Below are 11,886 nucleotides of genomic sequence, written 5' to 3' on the forward strand. Positions count from 1 at the left end.
AGTGTTCATGCATGTGTAGGTTAGGGGGGAATGGCCGTGCTAAATTGTCCCATAGTGTTCAGGATGTGCAGGTTAGGGTGGATTGGCCGTGCTAAATTGTCCCATCGTGTTCAGGGATGTGTAGGTTAGGGTGGATTGGCCGTGCTAAATTGTCCCACAGTGTTCAGGGATGTGTAGGTTAGGGTGGATTGGCCGTGCTAAATTGTCCCATAGCGTTCAGGGATGTGTAGGTTAGGGTGGACTGGCCGTGCTAAATTGTCCCATAGTGTTCAGGGATGTGTAGGTTAGGGTGGATTGGCCGTGCTAAATTGTCCCATAGTGTTCAGGGATGTGTAGGTTAGGGTGGATTGGCCGTGCTAAATTGTCCCATAGCGTTCAGGGATGTGTAGGTTAGGGTGGATTGGCCGTGCTAAATTGTCCCATAGCGTTCAGGGATGTGTAGGTCAGGGTGGATTGGTCGTGCTAAATTGTCCCACAGTGTTCAGGGATGTGTAGGTTAGGGTGGATTGGACGTGCTAAATTGTCCCATAGCGTTCAGGGATGTGTAGGTTAGGGTGGATTGGCCGTGCTAAATTGTCCCATAGCGTTCAGGGATGTGTAGGTTAGGGTGGATTGGCCGTGCTAAATCGTCCCACAGTGTTCAGGGATGTGCAGGTTAGGGTGGATTGGACGTGCTAAATTGTCCCACAGTGTTCAGGGATATGTAGGTTAGGGTGGATTGGCCGTGCTAAATTGTCCCATAGTGTTCAGGGATGTGCAGGTTAGGGTGGATTGGCCGTGCTAAATTGTCCCATAGCGTTCAGGGATGTGTAGGTTAGGGTGGATTGGCCGTGCTAAATTGTCCCATAGCGTTCAGGGATGTGTAGGTTAGGGTGGATTGGCCGTGCTAAATTGTCCCACAGTGTTCAGGGATGTGTAGGTCAGGGTGGATTGGCCGTGCTAAATTGTCCCATAGCGTTCAGGGATGTGTAGGTTAGGGTGGATTGGCCGTGCTAAATTGTCCCATAGTGTTCAGGGATGTGTAGGTTAGGGGGGATTGGCCGTGCTAAATTGTCCCATAGTGTTCAGGGATGTGTAGGTTAGGGTGGATTGGCCGTGCTAAATTGTCCCATAGCGTTCAGGGATGTGTAGGTTAGGGTGGATTGGCCGTGCTAAATTGTCCCATAGCGTTCAGGGATGTGTAGGTCAGGGTGGATTGGTCGTGCTAAATTGTCCCACAGTGTTCAGGGATGTGTAGGTTAGGGTGGATTGGACGTGCTAAATTGTCCCATAGCGTTCAGGGATGTGTAGGTTAGGGTGGATTGGCCGTGCTAAATTGTCCCATAGCGTTCAGGGATGTGTAGGTTAGGGTGGATTGGCCGTGCTAAATCGTCCCACAGTGTTCAGGGATGTGCAGGTTAGGGTGGATTGGACGTGCTAAATTGTCCCACAGTGTTCAGGGATATGTAGGTTAGGGTGGATTGGCCGTGCTAAATTGTCCCATAGTGTTCAGGGATGTGTAGGTTAGGGTGGATTGGCCGTGCTAAATCGTCCCACAGTGTTCAGGGATGTGCAGGTTAGGGTGGATTGGCCGTGCTAAATTGTCCCATAGCGTTCAGGGATGTGTAGGTTAGGGTGGATTGGCCGTGCTAAATCGTCCCACAGTGTTCAGGGATGTGCAGGTTAGGGTGGATTGGACGTGCTAAATTGTCCCACAGTGTTCAGGGATATGTAGGTTAGGGTGGATTGGCCGTGCTAAATTGTCCCATAGTGTTCAGGGATGTGTAGGTTAGGGTGGATTGGCCGTGCTAAATCGTCCCACAGTGTTCAGGGATGTGCAGGTTAGGGTGGATTGGCCGTGCTAAATTGTCCCATAGTTTTCAGGGATGTGTAGGTTAGGGTGGATTGGCCGTGCTAAATTGTCCCACAGTGTTCAGGGATGTGTAGGTTAGGGTGGATTGGCCGTGCTAAATTGTCCCACAGTGTTCAGGGATGTGTAGGTTAGGGTGGATTGGCCGTGCTAAATTGTCCCACAGTGTTCAGGGATGTGTAGGTTAGAGTGGATTGGCCGTGCTAAATTGTCCCACAGTGTTCAGGGATGTATAGGTTAGTGTGGATTGGCCGTGCTAAATTGTCCCACAGTGTTCAGGGGTGTGTAGGTTAGGGGGGATTGGCCGTGCTAAACTGTCCCATAGTGTTCAGGGGTGTGTAGGTTAGGGGGGATTGGCCGTGCTAAACTGTCCCATAGTGTTCAGGGATGTGTAGGTTAGGGTGGATTGGCCGTGCTAAATTGTCCCATAGTGTTCAGGGATGTGTAGGTTAGGGTGGATTGGCCGTGCTAAATTGTCCCATAGTGTTCAGGGATGTGTAGGTTAGGGTGGATTGGCCGTGCTAAATTGTCCCATAGTGTTCAGGGATGTGTAGGTTTGGGTGGATTGACCGCGCTAAATTGTCCCACAGTGTTCAGGGATGTGTAGGTTTGGGTGGATTGGCCGTGCTAAATTGTCCCAAAGTGTTCAGGGATGTGTAGGTTCGGGTGGATTGGCCGTGCTAAATTGTCCCACAGTGTTCAGGGATGTGTAGGTTAGGGTGGATTGGCCGTGCTAAATTGTCCCACAGTGTTCAGGGATGTGTAGGTTAGGGTGGATTGCCCGTGCTAAATTGTCCCACAGTGTTCAGGGATGTGTAGGTTAGGGTGGATTGGCCGTGCTAAATTGTCCCACAGTGTTCAGGGATGTGCAGGTTAGGGTGGATTGGCCGTGCTAAATTGTCCCACAGTGTTCAGGGATGTGTAGGTTAGGGTGGATTGGCCAGCCACTATTGACATAGTGTTGATGTCATGAGGCATTAAGGGCTACGGGGAGAATGCGGGTAAGTGGAGTTGAATGCCCATTAGCCGTGATTGAATGGCGGAGTGGGCTCGCTGGGCCGAATGGCCTTACTTCCACTCCTAGGTCTGATGCGTCTGTGAATCCAAAATGAAGCCCATCTAACCTACACTATTCCATTCTCGTCCTGTGCCTACCCAATGCCCATTTAAGTGCCCTTAAAGTTGGCGAGTCCATTCCGGGCAGTGCGATCCTCAGCCCCTCCTACTCTCTGAGTGAAGAAACCCCCTCTGACATCTGCCCTGTATCTATCACCCCTCAGTTTAACGCTGTGTCCCCTCACAGTTGCTCTTAACTGGTCGCAGAGAGACTTGGTCACCTCTGTGCCAAGTGTCCTGTGCCTCCTGGGAAGTTTGTGGAGCACAGAGGCTGGAAAGGGGAAAGTCTTTGGTGAGGTGATGGAATGTTTCAGCGTGCCCTGGTGCTGTGGGATCGTGTCTCTCCCCGCTTTCCCGCTCCCCTCCAGCCGGAAGATCAATGCTTCTTAACTCAGCCCCTGCCCCCCTACACCAGAGCGGGCCAGTCAGAGAGAATGGTCAGACACACACTCACACACACACTCACACACACTGACTCACACACACACACACACACACACAGACTCACAGACACACACACACAGACTCACACACACTCACAGACACACTGACTCACACACACTGACACACACACACACACACACACTCACAGACACACACGGACTCACACACACACACACGGACTCACACACACACACTGACACACACACACACACACACACTGACTCACACACACACATACACACACACACACTGACTCACACATACAGACACACACTGACTCACTCACACACACTGACTCTCACACACACACACACACTCAGACACCCTACACACACACAGACACACACACACACAGACTCAGACACCCTACACACACACACACACAGACTCAGACACCCTACACACACACACACACCCACACAGACTCAGACTCAGACACCCTACACTCTCACACACACACACACACACAGACTCAGACACACCCACTCACACAGACCCACACACCCCCCGACACACACACACACACACAGATAGATGGTGTAACAGTAACCATGGAGCAGGTTGCTATGACGTCGAGACCCCAGTGACACTGAGGAGAGATGGAGGAGGAACATTGCGAGGGGTTGGGGTGGGGAAGGGAAATTGATAATGGTAGCCGGGAGAAAAATATTAAAAATGACACAGGAAAGGGGAGAAAGGTTTCCAGTAATTTATTCCGTTGCCAGAACAATCAGGGAGATGACAACATTGCGAACTGAGAAGCAGGAAGTGGGCGAGAGGCAGCTAGGCCGTGGTAGGCCGAGCCAAGCCTAACTCCGAAGGGCCACAGCACTCTCCAGGGGAGAATCGCTCCACCCAGACTCACTGCTTCCCGTTCCCATTGATGGGAAGCTTCTTGTGGGCGTCGGATTCCAGGAAAGCCTTGAGTTTAGGCCTGGAGATCACCCGGTCATGGTAGGCCTTGAGTACGGGAGTACCCTCCAGACAACCCGGAGAGAGCACCTCGAGGTTAGACAGCACATCGACCAGGTTGTAGTCAGCAAAGGAGATCTACACGGAGAGGGAGAGAGAGAGAGAGAGAGAGAGTTAGACACAGCATCAAACACTCCCAGGGACAGGGACAGCACGGGGTTAGATACAGAGTAAAGCTCCCTCTACACTGTCCTCATCAAACACTCCCAGGACAGGGACAGCACGGGGTTAGATACAGAGTAAAGCTCCCTCTACACTGTCCTCATCAAACACTCCCAGGACAGGGACAGCACGGGGTTAGATACAGAGTAAAGCTCCCTCTACACTGTCCCCCATCAAACACTCTCAGGGACAGGGACAGCATGGGGTTAGATACAGAGTAAAGCTCCCTCTACACTGTCCCCCATCAAACACTCTCAGAGACAGGGACAGCATGGGGTTAGATACAGAGTAAAGCTCCCTCTACACTGTCCCCCCATCAAACACTCCCAGGACAGTGACAGCACGGGGTTAGATACAGAGTAAAGCTCCCTCTACACTGTCCCCCATCAAACACTCCCAGGACAGGGACAGCACGGGTTAGATACAGAGTAAACTCTCTCTACACTGTCCCCCCATCAAACACTCCCAGGGACAGGGACAGCACGGGGTTAGATACAGAGTAAAGCTCCCTCTACACTGTTCCCCCATCAAACACTCCCAGGACAGTGACAGCACGGGGTTAGATACAGAGTAAAGCTCCCTCTACACTGTCCCCCATCAAACACTCCCAGGACAGGGACAGCACGGGGTTAGATACAGAGTAAACTCCCTCTACACTGTCCCCCCATCAAACACTCCCAGGGACAGGGACAGCACGGGGTTAGATACAGAGTAAAGCTCCCTCTACACTGTTCCCCCATCAAACACTCCCAGGACAGTGACAGCACGGGGTTAGATACAGAGTAAAGCTCCCTCTACACTGTCCCCCATCAAACACTCCCAGGACAGGGACAGCACGGGGTTAGATACAGAGTAAACTCCCTCTACACTGTCCCCCCATCAAACACTCCCAGGGACAGGGACAGCACGGGGTTAGATCCAGCTTCAGGTGAGTGTGTTATTTGGAGATTCAGACCTTGTTCCCCACGAGGAAGTTCTTCCCTCCGTTATTTTTCTTCAGAATATTCTCAAAGCATTTCAGTTCCGTCGGGAGACTTTTGATAAAAGCTTCTTTACCAGTTTCCTGCGACAGACAGACAAGGAAGAAAGTTACATCAGTCCCTCAAAACTACGCGGCTCAAAGCTGAGGGAGGGCCGCACTGTCGGAGGGTCAGTGCTGAGGGAGGGCCGCACTGTCGGAGGGTCAGTGCTGAGGGAGGGCCGCACTGTCGGAGGGTCAGTGCTGAGGGAGGGCCGCACTGTGGGAGGGTCAATGCTGAGGGAGGGCCGCACTGTGGGAGGGTCAGTGCTGAGGAAGCGCCGCACTGTCGGAGGGTCAGCGCTGAGGGAGGGCCGCACTGTCGGAGGGTCAGTGCTGAGGGAGGGCCGCACTGTCGGAGGGTCAGTGCTGAGGGAGGGCCGCACTGTGGGAGGGTCAGTGCTGAAGGCGCACCTTCACGTTGTCCCTCTCTTCCTCCTTGTTCAATCTTCTTTACCCCCTTCCCCCTCCTCTGTCCCAGGCTTCGGGCCTTGGTCTGACCCAGGATTCATTGCTCACTCCTCCCTTCAGGCCTCACCCCATTGAGCTGTTCAGACCCATCCTGGGAGTCCTCAGCTCCTGAATGGGACGCTCTCTGCGGGGTACCCCTTGACCGCACAGGCCAATTGACTCGGCCCTCCTGCAGTCAGGACCAGGGGTATTTATTTCTGTATTACCCCTTCACTGGGCCTGCTCCTTCTGCAGCGTCCATGACACTTCAGGGTGAGCTGACCTCCTGCGCTTAGCATGAGGCCTAGTCAAAAAAGGCTTATGGCATGCTTGCCTCTCTGAGTGTTAGGATAGGCAAGTTATGCTGCAGGAACTTTAGTGAGAGTGAAACCATGTTGGCGCTGGAAAAGCACAGCAGGTCAGGCAGCATCCGAGGAGCAGGAGAATCGGCGTTTCGGGCAAAAGCCCCTCATCACTGACCATCTTCCTCCCCAACCATCTGCTCTCTGACCCTTCACCCACCACCTCCACCTACCTACCCAGCTAACCTCGCACCCCCGGATTCCCACACCCCTCCCATTTATCTCTCAGTTCCCCCCCCCGATGAAGGGCTCATGCCCCACAGGTCGATTCCCCTGTTGCTCGGATGCTGTGCTTTTCCAGCACCACACTCGCGACTCTTGATCTCCAGCATTCGCCCTCCTCACTTTCTCGAGGTGTCAGTTGCAATACTGTGGGGGTTTCTGACCACCACACGACCAGAAGGGTGTGGGGGGCTTCAGAGAGGGGACATAGAATGCCTCCAGTGTGGAAACAAGCCCTTCAGCCTAACAGGCCCACGCTGACCCACCGAAGACTAACCCACCCAGATCCATTCCCCCGACACTATTATCCTACATTTCCACCTCACTAATCCACCCGAACCTACACATCCCTGAACACTGTGGGACAAGTTAGCACGGCCAATCCACCCTAACCTACACATCCATGAACACTATGGGACAATTTAGCACGGCCAATCCACCCTAACCTGCACATCCCTGAACACTATGGGACAATTTAGCACGGCCAATCCACACTAAGCTACACATCCCTGAACACTGTGGGACAATTTAGCACGGCCAATCCACCCTAACCTGCACATCCCTGAACACAATGGGACAATTTAGCACGGCCAATCCACCCTAACCTACACGTCCCTGAGCACTATGGGACAATTTAGCACGGCCAATCCACCCTAACCTACACATCTCTGAACACTGTGGGACAATTTGGCACGGCCAATCCACCCTAACCTACACATCCCTGAACACTATGGGACAATTTAGCACGGCCAATCCACCCTAACCTACACATCCCTGAACACTGTGGGACAATTTAGCACGGCCAATCCACCCTAACCTACACATCCCTGAACACTGTGGGACAATTTAGCACGGCCAATCCACCCTAACCTACACATCCCTGAACACTATGGGACAATTTAGCACGGCCAATCCACCCTAACCTACACATCCCTGAACACTATGGGACAATTTAGCATGGCTAATCCACCCTAACCTACACATCCCTGAACACAATGGGACAATTTAGCACGGCCAAATTCCCATCGATCGAATCCATCTCCCAGGCCCTGCTGTCAGGGACAGGCCGGCAGCGTTCTCCCAGATCCATCCCTCCCTGGGAAGGCCTTTCTCCAACCTCTACCATCGGGGGAGAAGGGACAGAGGCCTGGACACAGCCACCAGCCGGTTTCAGGGCAGTTCCTACCCTCCTGGTGTGAGAATACTGAACGGACTCACATCCGCCTGTCCCTGTGGGTGTGTTTTAGCCGCTGTTTCCCTGTTAGTTACTGAGCTATGCTCCTTAACTCTGTGAGCGGCCGGGATCGCTCGCAAGGCAAAACTTTTCACTGTGTCTCGGGACAATAAATTCAACTCAATGTTTTATAGAAACCTCGGCCCCTAAGGTGGGAAATCTGCTGTTCACAATTCACTCGGGCTGTCTCAGAGAGGGGTCAAAACGTGGGATGTTTTCCCCGTGTCCTTGGGTGAGATCTACGGTGGAGTCAACATCTAAACGGCCAGTCACCACAGCGTTAAAGGCCTAGCCGCCCAGGGGGAGGGGGAAACGGAATTAATCACCCGTGTCCCGGATTCAGCAAGGGGGGGGAGAGAGAGAGAGGGAGAGAGGGAGAGACAGGGAGAGAGAGAGAGGGGGACAGAGAGAGAGAGAGAGAGAGAGAGAGACAGAGGGAGAGAGAGAGAGACAGACAGACAGAGAGAGACAGAGAGAGAGAGAGAGAGACAGGGAGAGGGAGAGAGACAGGGAGAGAGGGAGAGAGAGAGAGAGAGAGACAGGGAGAGGGAGAGAGACAGACAGGGAGAGGGGGAGAGAGAGAGAGAGAGAGACAGGGAGAGGGAGAGAGAGACAGGGAGAGGGAGAGAGACAGACAGGGAGAGAGGGAGAGAGAGAGAGAGAGAGACAGGGAGAGGGAGAGAGACAGACAGGGAGAGGGGGAGAGAGAGAGAGGGAGAGAGACAGGGAGAGACAGGGAGAGACAGGGGGAGAGAGAGAGAGAGAGACAGAGAGAGTGAGAGAGTGAGACAGGGAGAGAGAGGGAGAGAGAGAGAGACGGGGTGGGTGGGGGGGGATGTTGGCAGGAACAGCAGAGGCCTAGCTGCTGGTTTTACAGCCTGTGGGATTGGTTTAGTCCGTGTGTTTCCCTTCCTGTTGCCGGAGTGAACTCCACTCACACACAACGACCCCCTCCCCCCCCCTTCCAGCGCGACACTCGCCACTCCGAGGTGGGGGGGGGGGGGGGGGGGCTTGTCAGATTCACACCGTGTGGACACAGGCCCTTCGGCCCGGCCTTTGTGGGGCAGCCGCTCGGAACCGAGGCAGAGACTCCTGTGCCTGCGGAAGGGACGCCGGGGAGCATCTTTAACTCGGACCCCCCCTCTGGAGCCGGCCCCCTGCATCGCCCCTCCCCTCCCCCAACGCCCTCCCCCAAAGGCCGCTCTATCCTTCCTGACAGGCCTCGCCCACAGCCTGCAGTGAACCGCGGCGGAAACGTCGACGCAGCCGTCGGGAGTGCCTCACGTAGTCTTTGTAGATGAGTGTTCCGTATTTAAAGCGCAGATCCTCGACTCCGTCGTTCGCCATGTCGATCAGCGCGGCCTCCTTGTTGTCCACCCCGTACAGGCCTTGAAGTGGAGAGCGATTAAATTAGTTGACACCCCTGCCCCTGCAGGGCCCACCCCCAGGGGGTGTGCCAGCTCAGATCAGGGACCGCCACAGATGGCCCACAGCTCAGGCCCTGACCCAGCGGCAAGGCCGCGGCGTCGGGATCGGTCGACCAGGGAGGCCTCAGGCTCAGCCGGGCCGACGGGCCTCAGGATTCGGCCTCGACTGGTCAACCTGAGGCTCCAGTAGGCCTCAGGCTTCGGCCCGTTTGGTCGAATTCAGGTTCCAGCCGGTCTGCATACCCTCAGGCTGCAGTTGGTGGGAGGGTTACAGAGTCCAGCCAAGCAGTAGGCCTCAGCTGATGGGTTGGCCATGGATTTTTGAGGCAGTCAGGTAGGCCTCAGGCTAAAGTAGACCAGGAAGAACCACAGGCTGTAGCCAGCTAGGTAGGCCTCAGGTTTCATGGAGTTGGACAGGCCTGTATCTCCAGCAAGGTAGGTTGACTGTGAGCTCAAGCCCAGTTGGGTAGGCCTCAGTTTTTGAAACTCAAGTGGTTAAAACCCGAGCTTTGGGCCACCACACCTTCCCGGAAAGTCAGGTAGGCCTCAGGCTCGAGCAGCTGAGCAAGTTGGAGGTTTGAGTGAGTGGGCAGGGTTCACGATAACAGCACAGGCGAAAGCAGCATGCTCCACACCCCCTCCCCCTCCCCCATGTCGGGTAGGCCTCATGCTCCAAACAGTTAGGGAACAGGGAACAGGCTCCATTCTGGCTTCATCCAAGTGTAAAGCCGCAGGCTTTAACAAGTGGGTAGACCTCAGGCTGCAGACAGTGTAGGCCTCAGGCTGCAGTCAGTGGGTAGACCTCAGGCTGCAAACAGTGTAGGCCTCAGGCTGTAGACAGTGTGTAGTCCTCAGGCTGTAGACAGTGTAGGCCTCAGGCTGTAGACAGTGTGTGGGCCTGAGGCTGCAGTCAGTGGGTAGACCTCAGGCTGCAGACAGTGTAGGCCTCAGGCTGCAAACAGTGTAGGCCTCAGGCTGTAGACAGTGTGTAGGCCTGAGGCTGCAGTCAGTGGGTAGACCTCAGGCTGCAGACAGTGAAGGCCTCAGGCTGCAAAGAGTGTAGGCCTCAGGCTGTAGACAGTGTGTAGGCCTGAGGCTGCAGTCAGTGGGTAGGCCTCAGGCTGCAAACAGTGTAGGCCTCAGGCTGCAGACAGTGGGTAGGTAAGTCAGGGGGTGGGGTGTGAAGGTCAGGCCAGGCAAAAGGGGGATCACCGGTTCCTGCCAGCGGGTCGACTTCGGGGTCCAGACAGGCAGGAAGGCTACAGACTCTGGCAAGTTGTGGAGGCCTCAGGCCGAGGTCAGTTCAGAACGCCACGGATTTCAACCAGGCCGCCAAGCCTCAAACTCCGGCCAGACAAGTAGGCCTCAGGATGCGGCCAGTCAGGTAGTTGTGTGTGTGGGGGGGGGAACACGCCACTGGCGGGCAGCGTGGGGCGGGAGGTCAAGGCCAGGCACGGCCAGCGGTAGGCCTGGCCGGCGGTAGGCCCGGTCGGCGGTAGGCCCGGCCGGCGGTAGGCCCGGCCGGCGTTAGGCCCGGCCGGCGGTAGGCCCGGTGTGTGTGCAGTGAGGTACTCACCGTGTTGCCGGGCCAGGTGCCGGAGAATGGCGTTGGACTGGAACAGCTCGAAGTCGCCATCTTGGAATTTGGGGAGTTGGCCAAAGACCTGGAGGGGATGGAGGGGGCAGAGGTCAGTCAGGGAGGGTCGCCGTGGGGTTAAAGGTCACGGCTGACAGATTCAGCCCCTCAAACCCCCCCCTACACCCCACTCCCTCTACACCCCACTCCCTCTACACCCCACTCCCCCTACACCCCACTCCCCCTACACCCCACTCCCTCTACACCCCACTCCCCCTACACCCCACTCCCCCTACGCCCCACTCCCCCTACACCCCACTCCCTCTACACCCCACTCCCTCTACACCCCACTCCCCTTACACCCCACTCCCCCTACACCCCACTCCCCTTACACCCCACTCCCCTTACACCCCACTCCCCCTACGCCCCACTCCCTCTACACCCCACTCCCCTTACACCCCACTCCCCCTACGCCCCACTCCCCCTACACCCCACTCCCCTTACACCCCACTCCCCCTACACCCCACTCCCCTTACACCCCACTCCCCTTACACCCCACTCCCCCTACGCCCCACTCCCTCTACACCCCACTCCCCTTACACCCCACTCCCTCTACACCCCACTCCCCTTACACCCCACTCCCCCTACACCCCACTCCCCTTACACCCCACTCCCCCTACGCCCCACTCCCTCTACACCCCACTCCCCTTACACCCCACTCCCCCTACGCCCCACTCCCCCTACACCCCACTCCCCCTACACCCCACTCCCCTTACACCCCACTCCCCCTACGCCCCACTCCCTCTACACCCCACTCCCCCTACACCCCACTCCCCTTACACCCCACTCCCCCTACACCCCACTCCCCCTACACCCCACTCCCCCTACGCCCCACTCCCCCTACACCCCACTCCCCCTACACCCCACTCCCCCTACGCCCCACTCCCCCTACACCCCACTCCCCCTACACCCCACTCCCTCTACACCCCACTCCCCCTACACCCCACTCCCCCTACACCCCACTCCCCCTACACCCCACTCCCTCTACGCCCCA

The 11,886-nt window shown here is 56.0% G+C and overlaps 1 protein-coding gene across 1 annotated transcript; it reads right to left on the bottom strand.

The window, feature by feature from the left end:
* Positions 1-4,103: 4,103 nt before the first annotated feature.
* On the bottom strand, positions 4,104-10,920 carry LOC132808840 (glutathione S-transferase P-like; the record flags this gene model as incomplete). The annotated part of the gene is made up of 4 exons (XM_060822282.1): positions 4,104-4,459; positions 5,499-5,606; positions 9,114-9,217; positions 10,833-10,920. Coding segments are annotated over 4 exons (489 nt in total), but the record flags the coding sequence as incomplete, so codon positions are not given.
* Positions 10,921-11,886: the final 966 nt, after the last annotated feature.

The sequence above is a fragment of the Hemiscyllium ocellatum genome, assembly GCF_020745735.1.
Source record: "Hemiscyllium ocellatum isolate sHemOce1 chromosome 40 unlocalized genomic scaffold, sHemOce1.pat.X.cur. SUPER_40_unloc_4, whole genome shotgun sequence".
NCBI lineage: Eukaryota > Metazoa > Chordata > Chondrichthyes > Orectolobiformes > Hemiscylliidae > Hemiscyllium > Hemiscyllium ocellatum.